General features: G+C 36.9%; 1 protein-coding gene across 1 annotated transcript in view; it reads right to left on the bottom strand.

The window, feature by feature from the left end:
- Positions 1-12,557: 12,557 nt before the first annotated feature.
- INTS13 (integrator complex subunit 13) overlaps positions 12,558-14,436 on the bottom strand; it is a 30,421-nt gene continuing 28,542 nt past the window's right edge. The window contains exon 17 of the mRNA XM_072653440.1: positions 12,558-13,856. Coding sequence (XP_072509541.1) covers positions 13,817-13,856 — 40 coding nt within the window. The 3' untranslated portion in view covers positions 12,558-13,816. The remainder of the gene's footprint in view (positions 13,857-14,436) is intronic.

The following is a 14,436-nucleotide window of genomic DNA, read 5'->3' as shown; positions in this document are numbered from 1 at the left end:
AAGAAAAGCAAACTGTATATAATAGAGATACAGAGTTGCATATACGATCTTACTTTTCTGTTATTCTATATATATGGAAATGCCCAATTTATTCAGTGTTTGTAAAGTTCAGAATAAAAATTTAAAAGGGAAATATATAAATGCAACAAGGACATCACCCATGTTGTATTGAAAAGTGACTACTGTCACATCTAGGCAGATGGTGTCTAGAATGGCCCTCAATTGAGATTCCTATGTTCAACCATTCCAGGATTGCAATCTATCTGTCTCTAGAGAAGACATCTCCAAATTTATTTTGATTGTGCATACCTAAAAACATTTGAACATGCACTCCAGTGTGTGTATATTAAACTAATTTAAATGTCATACCCTGCTAATTCTCAACCTAAAGCCATTCCCACCATCTACTTTTTTTATTCCTACTCAGGCTATTGAATGTCTTAGAGGAAGTCAAAAAAATATGTCACCTGAGTCGACTTTAAATTCTTGTTATCTGATTCCAAGATTTTACTAAAATACAACAATATTTTTTAATTCTCCATTGATATTTGATCATATTTCCTGCAGCAGTGGTAGGAAACCTTAGCTTTTCTTTTAAGGTTCCAATTTCACTCTCACTTCCTTACCACAGGAGATGATTGCCTCTTCTATTTTATCAAGAAAATTGAGGCCATCCATCATGGTTTCCTACATCTTCCTTACTTCAATCACTATAAACCCCCTTATCCGTTCTCTCTCTCTCTCTCTCTCTCTCTCTCTCTCTCTCTCTCTCTCTCTCTCTCTCTCTCTCTCTCTCTCCTCTCCTTCTCTCTCTCTCCTACTTTCCCTCTCCCACTTTTCCTCTCCTTTTACCTCCCCCTCCTCCTCCTCCACCTTCCTCCCCCCCTCCAATTTCTGCCTAGCTCATCTCAGTTACCAGTAAACATGCTCAGATTTCTGACATACATCAAAAACCTGCACTTAACCTAGCTAGCCCCTCAAGCCACCTTCCTCTGTTACTTCTCTCTTTCACTGCCAAAGCTCTTTGAGTCAACCAAACATACAGTGTGCCCAATTCACCTTTCTAGTCTTTCCTTCTCCTACTTGTTTATTTTCATGAGAAGGCCTGAAGGATCTTGGAAGGCCTGAGGGAAGGTGCAGAGAGTAAACAGTATGGTTTTCCAAAATGGTATGACTGTTATAAAATAAATTGATTCCATCTCTAAAATTGCTATTCATTGGATCACACAGATCAGAAAGAACCTTTAAGATGTCTTGATATATTAATTATAACTCAGAATGGCTTGCTAATTTAGCTTCAGAAAAATGATAGATGAGATTGAGCTGAGAAGGGGCTTCTATTTTCACTGAACCCTAATTTCTTTTCACTCTAAATGTAGGACAACTGATCATTTGTGCTGGTCCTCTCTCACTTCCATAGAAATACGTTAATTCTACCTCCTTCATTGGACATAAAGGTCTATTGTTCTGTTCAGAGTTTGGTCAAACACTGGGTTTCCACTGAAGTAGGATGTTTGTCATATTGTCAATTACTCTGATGCAATCTGGGATAAGTTCCTGAAGGGCAATTTCAAAGATTTTCGTTGCTCTTGGTCAGCCATTTGAACATAGCCCCATTTGAGGTTTTCTTGGCGAAGATTCTGGAGTGGTTTGCCATTTCCTTCTCCAGCTCATTTTATTGATGAAGAAACTGAGACAGAGTTAAGTGATTTGCCCTGGGGCAAACAGCTAGTTCATATCTGAGGCCAGATTTGAAGGAAGGAAGATACTCTTTCTGACTTCATGCAAAACACTGTGCCACCTAGCTGCTCCTTCAAAGATTTAGATTTGTTTTATTTCCCTCAAGAAATAAGAAGGGAACACTCTGTTGTCACTTCCTCTGGTTATAAGTATTAAACTTTAGTCATATATCATATTAGTCAAATACTTCTCTCCCTTTGTCCTTCATCAGATCCTTCCTTAGTATCCAGCTTCAATATTTGAAAGCATTTCAGAATCATAAGAAGGTCCTGAGACAAACAGTGAAAAATGGTTTGAAAAATTGGAAAATATTTCTCATCAGTTAAAGTAGAAAGCAATGGGGTTGGTTACCCTGGGGAAGGAAAAGTTAAGACGTGACTTAAATGTTAGTCAAGACCTGTGGTCTCATCAGTGTATGAAGCTCCAAAATGAGGAGACCCTCTCCCCTAGTGGAGATTTGGGGGAAATATTCTACAACTGCATTTATATAGCATTGTAAGATTTGTAAAATGCTTTACATATGCTGTCTCGCTTCAGTCTCTTAGCAACCCTATGAGGTAAGTTCTATTGCTAACCCCCATTCAACAAATGAGGAAACAGAGACTGACAGAGGTCAAGTGACTTGCCCAGGGATACATCAGTCAGTTAGGCAAATGACTGAACATACTATGCAGTGTAATGAATACACTGGAGGTCTATAGTCAGTAAGAAATAATAAATATGAAGAATTCAGGAAGACTTTCATGAACTTATAGAAAGTGAAATAAGCAAAATCAGGAGATCAATGGTGACCAATTACATGATAATCACAATAATGTAGAGGAAAATAACATTGAAATATTTCAGAATGCTAAACAGCGCAATGATGAGTCATGACTTCAGAAGATTAATATGGCACCCAGAGATATAGGCAGATAAATAGTGGACTATAGGTGCAGAAGGAGACATATGTTTCCAAAAGTGGCCAGCGAGTTCATTGGTTTTGTTTGGCTGCTTATTTGTAACAAGGTAAAGTTCTATTCTGGATAGAAAAAATGAGAAAAGGTGTCATTGAGAAGTGACAAAGATGTTAAAAAAATTTTGTTAACTATTTTAGAAAACAAATAATAAAAAGATCACTATTAAAAATATTGTAGTTTATGTAGAACCAGCTGTAGATGTTGAGGTAGAGAAATTCTATGAGGAAACTGATGACACTCCATGTCAGTATATACCCTGATATCCAGTAACTTCAAAGCAAAAGGAGGCATAAATGATTATGAACTATATATGTTGAGAAATGTGATTCAAGAGTAAGAAATGTGAAACACCAAAGATTTGTAGTCTACACCAAAGCCTCTAATCCATATATTATTAATATTTTCTTTAAAAAAATCAGTAGGTGTTGGACTTGGAAAATGTTGAATGAGGTCACAAAAATCAAAATGATATATTATAATGGATTGAAAATGAAGTGTTTCTGATCTGGGAATTCTTTCTGTATATAAATCAGACTGCCTGTTAGAACAAAAATCAAAATAATTACAAAGCTAGAAGAAAGTTTTTATTCTCATTTTCATATGAGAGAAAAATATGGCATTCAATTAAAAGAACTCCAACCTGAGGTATTTAAATAAATTGTTGATGCTAAGGAAAAAAATAGGCACTTGATGGAGGGAAGAACATTAAAACTAATCATAACAGTTTCAAATAAAAGTTTAACTAATGAGATTAATAAGATCAAATGGAACCTCAGAACCATCGTATTCATCAAGAACTTGATTAATGTCAAAGAGCGAGCTATGGCAGCCAAAGCCAAACAGTTTAGAATATAAGCTCCTGAATAAAATTTTAGAGAAAACGATGGTGAAAAATTATGCATATCATTGCCTCATAAATAGTGAGAATTAATGAACGGAAAAAATAGTCAAAAGAAACCCTACTAAGCAGTCATCTTAAGGTCATTTAAGAATGAAACTGTATGGACAATAGACAAAAGATGGAAAAGATCTGTACATTTTTTTAATAAAAATTTTTTTCACTATCAAGTTCACTAATTTGTCAAACAATCTGACGTGTCCAAATATACATAGAGGAGGTCTGTGCTAGAGGCAAAACAATTTTGAGGACATTGAGACATTGCTTTTCAAGGTATTTTAAGGCATGGAAGGTACTTTATTCATGAAAAAGTTGTTGGACTTTAGTATGAAAAAAAGTGATCAGGAGAATAAAAATATACTGACCTATATGCCTACTTTCCCATCTACATAAAATTTTATGGGTATAATTAACACATACATTAAGAGCATCCTTGATGAGAGTAGTAGAAGAGAAAAGGAAGACCTGCAAAAAGGATATTCCACATCTTTACTGTAACAATTGACTGAAAGATATACCACAAATTTCCACTATGCTTACTGCTCATAGATTATTTTTTAAAAACATTTGATTTGATAGTGCAAAATGCATCTTAAAGGCTCTCCTCCAACACAGCGTCTCCCACATATACATCACAATCATGCAAAATTATTTGCTAGGTAACAACAAAATAATTTTATTCAATGACTTTCTGATTATATCAAGTGAGGCATAAAACATGGAGACAGACGCTTGCCAAAAGTGCTTACCAGGAATCTATGTTGGCACTTGTGCTATTTAAGCTTATTATTAGTGACCTAGATAAAGGCAGAGGAGGCATACTTATCAAATTTGTAGATGATGCAAAGTTAGGAGGGCTGCTTATATATTGCATAATAAATTTAGGATCCAAAAATTAGCAAGCCAGGGTGTTGGGTTAACCTTGCCAAGCTGAAATTTAACTGTGATAAAGGTAATACCTTACCCTTAGTTTCAAAAAGAAAAAATCAACTTCACAAGTACAAAACAGGGCACTTATGACTAGACAGAAGTTAGTGTGAATAAGATCTGATGACTTTCATTCACCAGAAATTCCATATGAGTTAACAGTCTAATATTATCAGTCTAAAAGCTAATGCTATTTTGGGCTATATTGAGAGTCATTGTGTCCAGCACCAGGGAGGTGATAATCCCACAGAATTTTCCCCAAGGCAGACCCCATCTAGTGTATTGTATTCAGTTCTGGGTGACACACTGTAAGAACATTATTGCCAAACCAGAGAATATCCATAGAAGGTTGGCCAAGTTGATGAAGGGCCTCAAGCTCAGTTGAATGAATTGATGATGTTTATTTGGAAGGAAAAACCTTCCTAAAAGTTAGAGCAATCCCAAAGAAAAATAAATTTCTTTAGAAGAAAATAGCTTTCCCCTCACCAATGGTTTATAAGTGATGGCTGGATGATCACAAGGTGAGCGTCTTATAAAAAGGATTTTTGTTCAGGTTTACATAGAACTGAGGTCCCTTCCAACTAGGATCCTTTAAGGATTGGAGAGAGGTTGGACAGAGTGACACAACTAATTTGGGATCAGAGCTGGGTTTCCAACCCTCACACCAAGTTCAATATCTTCTTTACTGTCCTCCATGTTCTCTCATCAAACTTCACCCTGTTATATATACAGCTTTACCTCTGGCCAGTTTAGTCACAGAAGTATTATATCAACATATGAACAAGATCCTAGAAAAGAAAAAGTATAATCAATTCTTTTTTACCTAAAATAATTTTTATCTAAAAATTAGTTAATTTTTACCAACCAGGATGATTGTGTGAGAATAAGAAAAACAGAAACCAAAATTCCAAAATAGCCCAATCAAGTTGATTTTTGCTTTTTTTTTTCCACTGGAACAGGTGACATTATACAATGAAAGCCAAAGAGATAGGTGCATGTTCTGAATTTAATTGTGCTTTATTTATGGTCTGAAATGTCTCCAAATCCCCCTAGAACAGCATAACACATATGCTTGAACTTGCTGGCTACCATGACAAATTAACTCAGATTATATTTTGCATAACAGCTATGGGGAAAATGGAAATTCATCCACAAGGACACATATCATTGCTAAAATGCAGTAAGCAGCCTTGGTAAATCGAATTTGGTTACAGTTAACCTTCCATCAGTAAGCCTCTACTTCTGCATTAGGTAATCTCATATGAAACCAAATTCATATCAAAAAGTTGTATTAGATTTCTAGGATGGCATATAAGAAAACTAATAAACTCTAAGTGCAGATTGAAGCAAACTTTTTCACTCTATTTTTCTTGGGGTTTTGTGTGTGTTTTGCAACATGGCTAATGTAGAAATGTGTTTTGCATGACATTGTGTGTATAATTGATGTATTGCTTGCCTTCTCAAAAGGTATGGGAGGGGTAAGAAGGAGGGAGAGAATTTGGAACTTGATATTTTTTTAAATGAATGTTAAAACTTTTAAAAATGTAATTGGAAAATAAAATTAAAATATTTAAAATAAATAAGAAAACAAACAACATGCACTTTGTTTGAAACCCCCTCATTTCCTTACATGTAGTACTGAGGCAAATTAGTATAAATGATATTTGAACAAGACCTACAATTCATGAAGCCCATTCTGTCTCTGACAGTGATACCTTTTGCAGGAGGATGCAATGTCTTTCATGATACTACCTTAAAAAGTTAGGGATGCACCTCCAAAATATCCTTGTGTCCTTTAATAGCATGTTTATGATGAATTATTCATTTGTTCGGTCATTTTTCAGTCATGTTTTGACTCTTTGTGACCCCATTTGGAGTTTTCTTGGTAAAGATACTGAAGTGGTCTTCCATTTCCTTACCCTGCTCATTTTACAGATGAGGAAACTGAGGTAAACAGGGTTAAGTGACTTGCCCTGGGTCACACAGCTAGTAAGTGTCTGAGGCTAGATTTGAATTCAGGAAGATGAGTCTTCCTGACTCCAGGCTTGGCGCTCTATCCACTTCACCACCTAGCTGCCTGAACTATTTATAATTTTATATAAATAGGAACTATTTTTAATGAGTCAATATGCATGTTAAGAAAAGGTAGTAGCTTATCATTAATATTGTCCTTTATAACATATTATAACTATTATATTGTTACACATTATCATAATCATATTATAATATAATGTTATAATAAAACATAACATGGAGGCGTCACTGAGTTCTTGAAGGCTATTTAAAGAGAATACCTGCTCCAGAAGGTCCTACTAAGCTCAGAAGACTTTGAATATTGCCCTAAGAGGCAGGTTATATTTCTACCAACAACAAGACTATCTTAGTACAGAGAAACTCACAAGCAGAAGGTTGGTAACCAGGGGATGGTTTTTTTTTTTATATATAGCATCCTTACAAAATGGAGAAAACCAGAAAATGTCCTTATAGGGTCCCCTTCTGCCATGATGGTGACTAGTGTCAGAGTAGTAGAAAAGGAGCAAAGGGTAATCACACAGGACTATTGTAATGGCAATCAAATTAGGATCTTTTGGCTGTTTTTGTTTTACTAAAAGTGCCTCTGATTGAATAATATGATTGAGGAGGATCTTTCCCACCCATTGAAGGGCCTGCCCATGGGAAACTTGATTAGGGGAGTTGTTTTGTAGGAGGGTCCCAAGTACCTTTTTGTTTTTTCTATTGAGGCATTGGGTCAGAGTATTATGCCCCCTGACTCTAAAAAGTGTATAAATACTCTGAGGATGAGGCTTTACTTTGGGGCTTACAGACTGGAAGGGTTTCTTTGCCAGAGAGACCCTAGGAAGCCACTAAGGACCCCACCCCCACCCCCACCCCCAGTTAAAACCTGGAAGTTGATGCTTCCTTTTCTGGTAACTGGGTATGTATGTAATGGTCAGACATTTTGGAAGCATGTCTGTTGACTTTTGATTTCTCTGTATTTTCTCTGAAATTTTGATTTTGATTTTCTCTGATACCTGTGCTTGATTAAAGTGATTGCTACCCCCTTTGAAAGCTGCTTTCCTTTTATGAATGCAGGTCTAAGAACCTGCTGTAGTAGGCCTCCCTGTGTATGTTGGGGTGCTTACTGATACAACTATCCATTGGTGAATTCAGAGATCCACCAAAATGCCTAAATACTTAGTTTTCACCATCCAGATCTGGGGACTGATAGGCCAGACACTGGAGATCTGTCCACTTGAGTCTTCTGCTCTCTAGTGCAGCCCAGGAAGAAGTGAAGGAGATAGGTAAGCTGAACCTTCTATTGATTTATCTTTCCAGTCTTTATCAACCAATCTCTGGCCTTGACACTAACAATACTCGTAATACTAACTCAGAAGGTCATTTGAATTAGGACAGAACTGTACTGAGTTGATTTGACATTTATTGAGTCATTCAGCTTTATGTATATATGTTTAAATATTACATATATAAATAAGCATTTATTATATGTTTACTATGTGTCAGGTACTGTGCTGAAGATACAAAGAAAGTCAAAAAAACATTCTTCCTCACACTTCCAGAAAACACACAAACAAATATATACATACAACATATACACAGAATAGACAAAAGGTAATCCTAGGCAGCTCAAAGGCATAGCGGACAGAGTTGGGCCTGGAGTCAAAAAGATCTCAGTCCAAAGCCAACCTCAGACACTTACTAGCTGTGTGACTCTAAGCAAGTCAGTTAGTTAACTTCTGTCCACCTAAATCTGCTGGAGAAGGAAAGAGCAGACCACTCCAATATCTTTGCCAAGAAATATGAGGTCATGAAGAGTCTCTGGACATTACTGAATAAAAACAAAAATCTTGGAAGGAGGGAAGGAGTCCCTGAAGTCTCCTGAAGAAGGTAGGATTTGAGCTGAATCTTGAAGTGCCCTGAGTATCTTGAGTGAGAAACAGCAAGAAAGCCTGTGTTGTGTACAAAAATGTCTATAGTAGCTCTTTTGTGGTGGCCAAGAACTGAAAGTCGAAGGAATGCCCATCAACCAGGGGATGGCTGAGCAAGTAAATGTAATGGAGTACTGGGCAAATGTGACCTCAGACGCGAACTTTGGGCAGGTCACTTACATTCTGTTTGCTTCAATTTCTTCTACTGTAAAATGGGGATAATCATAGCACCTAGCTCCCAGAGTTGTTGTGAAGATCAAACAAGATATTTGTAAAGTACATACATACGTGTTCTAATATGTACTAGATATTAGATAAATGCTCATTATTATTATTCTTACTACCTGGAGGGGACTTTAGAGATAATCTAAGAGGGCAGCTTAACCCAGCTTACCTCAATTTCCTCATCTGTAAAATGAATCGGGAAAAGGGAAATGGCAAACCACTCTAGTATCTTTGCTAAGAAAGTCCCAAAAGGGGATCACAAAGAGTTGAAAACAAGCAAACAATATAGGATGCCCTACTCCCCACTCTCTCTTCAACCTGTTGTTACCAAATTTCTTCCAGCAGCACTTTCCTGAATTCATTCTTGAAGGTCACCAGTGATTCACTGTGCCACCTAACTGCCCTCTCCTTTTCATATATTCCTTTAATTCTGTCTCTGCTACCCAAATTAATGAAAACCACTTGCCTCCCTTGTCTTCTGTATCAGTTTCCTGATCTCACAAATACAGCGGCCTCAACCTGTTCCCTTACCAACACTAAGGATAAATCTATTCAGAGTAAATGAATCGCATTGTTTCCTGAGAGAGGAGGGTACAAGGCATGGGATCAAATTTGAAATTTACCAGTAAATGTAAATTATTTCATGAACTGTGTGCCCCATCATGACTATGTCCTTAAACAAGGGCATATCCAACCTTAATGTGCCTCAACTTCTTGATAATTAGTTTTAGCCAGCAGCCACAAAGTTGGCATTTTGTGACCTGCCCCCAATCCTTTTGCTCACCCTTGTTTATGAGACAAGGGTTGAATTCTTCTCCTTCACATTCCCCTCCTATGATTACTGATGGAAGGCTGGCGACTTGAAATTTGTACAACTAGTACATGGAAGTAACAGGACTGTCAATTATCGGCCTGCCTATTAAATGAATGTATACAAGGGAAGGGTTTTTAATTACCTATTTGCCCATCTGGAGAGGGTCATCAGTTGCAGAGAAAATGAGGGTCAGAAACCTGCTTGTGTACTCTCTATAAACACTGTGATACTGGGAGAGGTCACTATTTACTTAATCTAAACAATTGTGCGAATGGTTCCCAGGGCTAAGATGGGCAATCACAATCTAGGCTAGACTAAGAATTAATGTGCAACCCTTAGGCAAAACAGATTTACAGAAGGGTTAAGTGAAACAACGTACCTGGATCCTTGCACAATGAACATATGTTATTACTATTGATGTAAAAATTTTTGTTGTCATTTTTCGGTCAGTCCCACTCTTGGTGACTTCATGTGGAATTTTCTTGGCAAAGATGCTGGGCTGGTTTGCCATTTCCTTCTTGAGCTCATTTTACAGATGGGGAAACTGAGGCAAATGGGGTTAACTGATTTGTCCAGGGTCACAAAGCTAATAAGTATATGAGGTTGGATTTGAACTCAGGAAGATGAGCCTTCTTGATGGTTTGGCACTCTCTCCACTGCACCACCTAACTGTCCAACAGTAAATATAGCTAACATTTATGTACCTCCTGCTATGTGCTAGACACTGTTAAGTGCTTTACAATTGCTATCTCATTCAATCCTTACAGCTCTAGGAGGCAGGTGCATTATTATTGTCCCCATTTTACAAATAAGGAAAACTGGGACAAACAAGTGATGTGACCTGCCCAGGGTCATACAACTAGAAAGTGTCTGAATCTGAATTTGAACTCGTCTTCCCAACTCCAGGGCCCTCGATTTATCCACTGCACCACCTAGCTGCCTAAAAAGAGAGTTCATTTTTTTGTCAACTTATTGACCGAGCATACTGCACTAAACTACCTTGAGATCTGGGTCTACTGTAATCTCTTAGTACAATCAAGCACTGTGTTTAGTCAACACCAGTTCACTGAAGCAGTGTCCTAAGAACAAAATTCAGGAAGTGGTTTAAACTAAGGAGGACCAATGAAAATGTTTGCCCAGACTTCACTGATGCAACGTTGTTGCTGTCAAGTCTTTACAGACATTTGGGGTTTTCTTGGCAAAGATACTGGAGCTGTTCACCATTTCATTCTCCAGTTCACCTTACAGATGAGGAAATTGAGGCAAACAGGGTTAAATGACTTGCCCAGGGTCACACAGCTAGTATGTCTCTGAGGCTGCATTTGAACCCAAGTCTTCCTGACCCCAGACCTGGCATTCCATACACTACCCCACCTACAACAAAAGAAAGCTGAAAAGCAGAGGACTAGAGAGAAAGGGAAGCCAATAGAATCTGAATGCGGGGAGGGAGCATGATGGAAAAAGTCCTGGAAAGGACAAGACTGGGCTGTCTTCCTTAAAGGAGGGAGCCATCTAATCAGAAGGGCAGAAAGTCCTTCCTCAGAGTGTGTGAATTCCCGGCCAGAGTGAGCTTCAGGAAGAAGAGAATTCTTGGTACGCTTCTGATGGGTGCCCTCTTAAAACGAGTTGTACTTGCTTTCCTTGAGAGCAAGAGTGCTAGTCCTAACCTATTTGGCCACACAGAACCAGCCACCAGTTCTGGGGAGGCCTGGCTTCTTGGTGCTACTTTATCTCAAGGGGCCAGAATGGAAAATTGAGGTTGCTGGTGGCCAACAAGGCTTGTGAGCACATACGTGTATCCTCGTATCTTGTGTGTACACACACATGTACCAACACAGCTTTGTCTGTTGTCATTAATCTAATAATTAGAAAGTTTGAATCCATATTTCTGTTCCATTGTATCTAGAGCCAGTCTGAATATTCCCTTAGGTGAGTCACTTATCAAACATTCAGAATACAGCAAAGAATCAGGAAGTCAGAGAGACTTCTGTATAGCCAAGACAGATGCCAAAAAGTTCAAGGGCTGAAGATCAAGTCCAGATGTGAGGCAAGTATATTTACACTTTTATCCAGACAATGGGAGATTTTACATTTTCCCCTAAAATAATCTTTATTTCATTTAGACAACTGCTTAGTTTACAATTAATCTTAACTTCCTAGGTTGTATAAGGAAGCATACGCTTTTTCTGTCTACTATACTTGAGGAAAGAGTAGTCTTCTCTCTGATGCTAATATTGTCAGTTACTCACACCCATGGGATTTTCTGCACCATTTTTATAGCTTTTATAAACATGAAGCAACAAATACTGTAATGAGCAATGATTAAATGTCTATGTGCTAGGACCTGTACCAAACGCTGTACAAATATTATCTCATTCAATTCTCACAACCCTGAGATAGATACTACTATCATCCTCATTTGACAAATGAATAAACCGAGACAGACAAGGTTAAGTGACTTGCCCAAGGTCATACAGCTAATAAGTGTCCAAGGTCACGCTTACATTCAAATCTTTCTGATTTCCAACTCCAGGACTTTATCCCCTACACCACTTATGCTGCCTCACTTCAGGCAAACTGTTAGATTTAACAGAATCTATGAATTTTTTGTAAAAAGCTTTTGTTCTCTAATTATACTTATTACTTTAACTTCAAATGTGCTGGAAATAGTACTAACATAATTCAGTGGTGCCTCATAAAGCATATTTGAGGGACAATGAAGGTGATATGTACCGCTGAACTGGGAGGTAACAGCAACAATCAGAAGAACAAATGTAGTGCTATCTTTAAGGGTTCAAGCCATATATAAGCTTATTTTTAAAATACCTTTGGTATTTAGCATAATTCCTGAAGGCAGATGTCAAGTTTTTAAAAATCCATAAATTTACTTATTCAATTAGTGAGTTTTCCAAAACATTTCCCTTCTTTTAGAACAGGCTATTGGAATGTTGGCTATGTTTTAGAGATTTTTAATACATTTTCACACACCCTCATTGTATTTCTGATGTACACATACATATATCAATTCAACTCTTATGTGATAATACTGAGATTAAAGAACATTTATATTTCATCACAATTAAGAAAACATAGTCTCAATTAAGAATTTTACACATGAATTTCTAGTTAGTGCAGTCATAGAATAAAGCAGAAGTACATACTCAGAAGCTACTCTGGCATGACAACACAAAATGAAACCTGGCTGTTTTTGAATTTAGAAAGTTATCTACATTGACCATATTTTCATGGAAACACCAAAGCCCATGGCTCTATGCATAGACTGCTTTTGTGTTGAAAAGGCAGAGAACAGACAGGTTTCATAGTATGGGTGAAGTTCAAATGAAAACTGTTTTCCTTTTTCTTCAAAGACATGAAAATCTTAAAACTGGATTTGTGATCTGGACTTAGGGAAACTGCCTCTTTTCACTGGCAGCCCTAAAATTATTATTTGTCAACATTCACCTTCCGGATGAATAATCTTTAAGAAAACAAGAAGCCCAATAAACCTAGAACAGTGGGGAAGGCCTGTATTTCTGAAAGCCCTGAGATCCATTCAGATTCCAGCTTATATCACAGCCGTAGAAAAAGACATCTTCTAATCTATGACAGGAGATATACTACTATTCTCAGCACTGATTTCAAAAAATTAGCCAACATTACTAAGCACTGTTTTCTAGAACAATTTTTAAAATCAGAGCAAAAGAGAAAAGCTTTGTTTTAAAATAGATTCCCTGAAAACATCAAACATAAGACAAAAGATTGTCATGTTGGCAAAAGAAATACAACATAATTGATGACAGCACAATACCTTGCATAGTAATTAGTGTTTGCATAGTAGTCTGTGGCTCAATGCTTAACAAGCCAGATTTAAGTCATGGTTATCTATTAATTCTTACAATTTTAGAATATTTCAAAACATTTCTAAAAAAATTCTAAAACCAGCTTTGGCTAAATAAGTATAGCAATATTTTTAAATTTTAAAAATTCTCCAATATTTTATTTTAAAGATATTTTAACAATTTTATTTGGCAAAGAAATACAAGACCATCTTTAACATTTCCAGAAGGAATGCTCTTTACTTTAAAATACATTTATGATTTGTAAGACAAATCCCATCTGTGAATCCTTCACTTATCCTGTATGATTCTACATTTTATACAAAAAAGATCAAATTAGATGAAATTTATAAAATTGTAAAAACCAGTCCAGGCAATGTAGCTATACAATCTTACTGAAAAAGTACTAGTATCAAATCTAGCATAAAAGTTTATGCCATATACTAAAGTTTAGTTCTTCAAGTCACTGCTCACTGCCGGCTTGCTTTTCCATTTTCTGTTGTCTCCATCCTGAGAAAGAGAAGAGAAACAAAGATATTGGAAGAAGGAAACATCTAACAGATGGTCTTACTCCACTACTCTTCTAAAGATCTTAATCTTTCAAAAGAGTTCCCAAACTGAAATGACTAAAGTAAAATTTCAATATATTCAAATGACCAAAGCAAAATCCTACTACTTAATTCAAGGATTTTTCCCCTTCTCTCTTATCAGCAAACTTTCAACTGCAATTTTTTAAAAAAAACAATAAATTTACTATGTCTGCTAGTGGAAGGCACTAAGGATACAACATCCTGACATCAAGGAACAAATATTCTACTAGAAGAACATAACATGTACATAAATACAAAGAAATTTCATAAACAAAGAGGCCACTAATGAGTGAGGTGGGAATGAGGGGGAGAATCAGGAAAGGCCAGGAGTTGGAGGTGGCACCTGAGCAATATGGAATGTACTGCACAGGGGAACAGCTAGTCTGATTAGAATAGAGTGCATGAAGAGGAGAAATGGGACTGGAAACGCCAGTGGGACCCATATTACAGAAGGCTTGATAAGAAACGTATCCTCAAAAAAAATAGCTGAGAAACAAAAA

Source organism: Notamacropus eugenii, chromosome 3, assembly GCF_028372415.1.
Source record: "Notamacropus eugenii isolate mMacEug1 chromosome 3, mMacEug1.pri_v2, whole genome shotgun sequence".
NCBI lineage: Eukaryota > Metazoa > Chordata > Mammalia > Diprotodontia > Macropodidae > Notamacropus > Notamacropus eugenii.
This window is presented reverse-complemented; position numbering and strand designations above follow the sequence as displayed.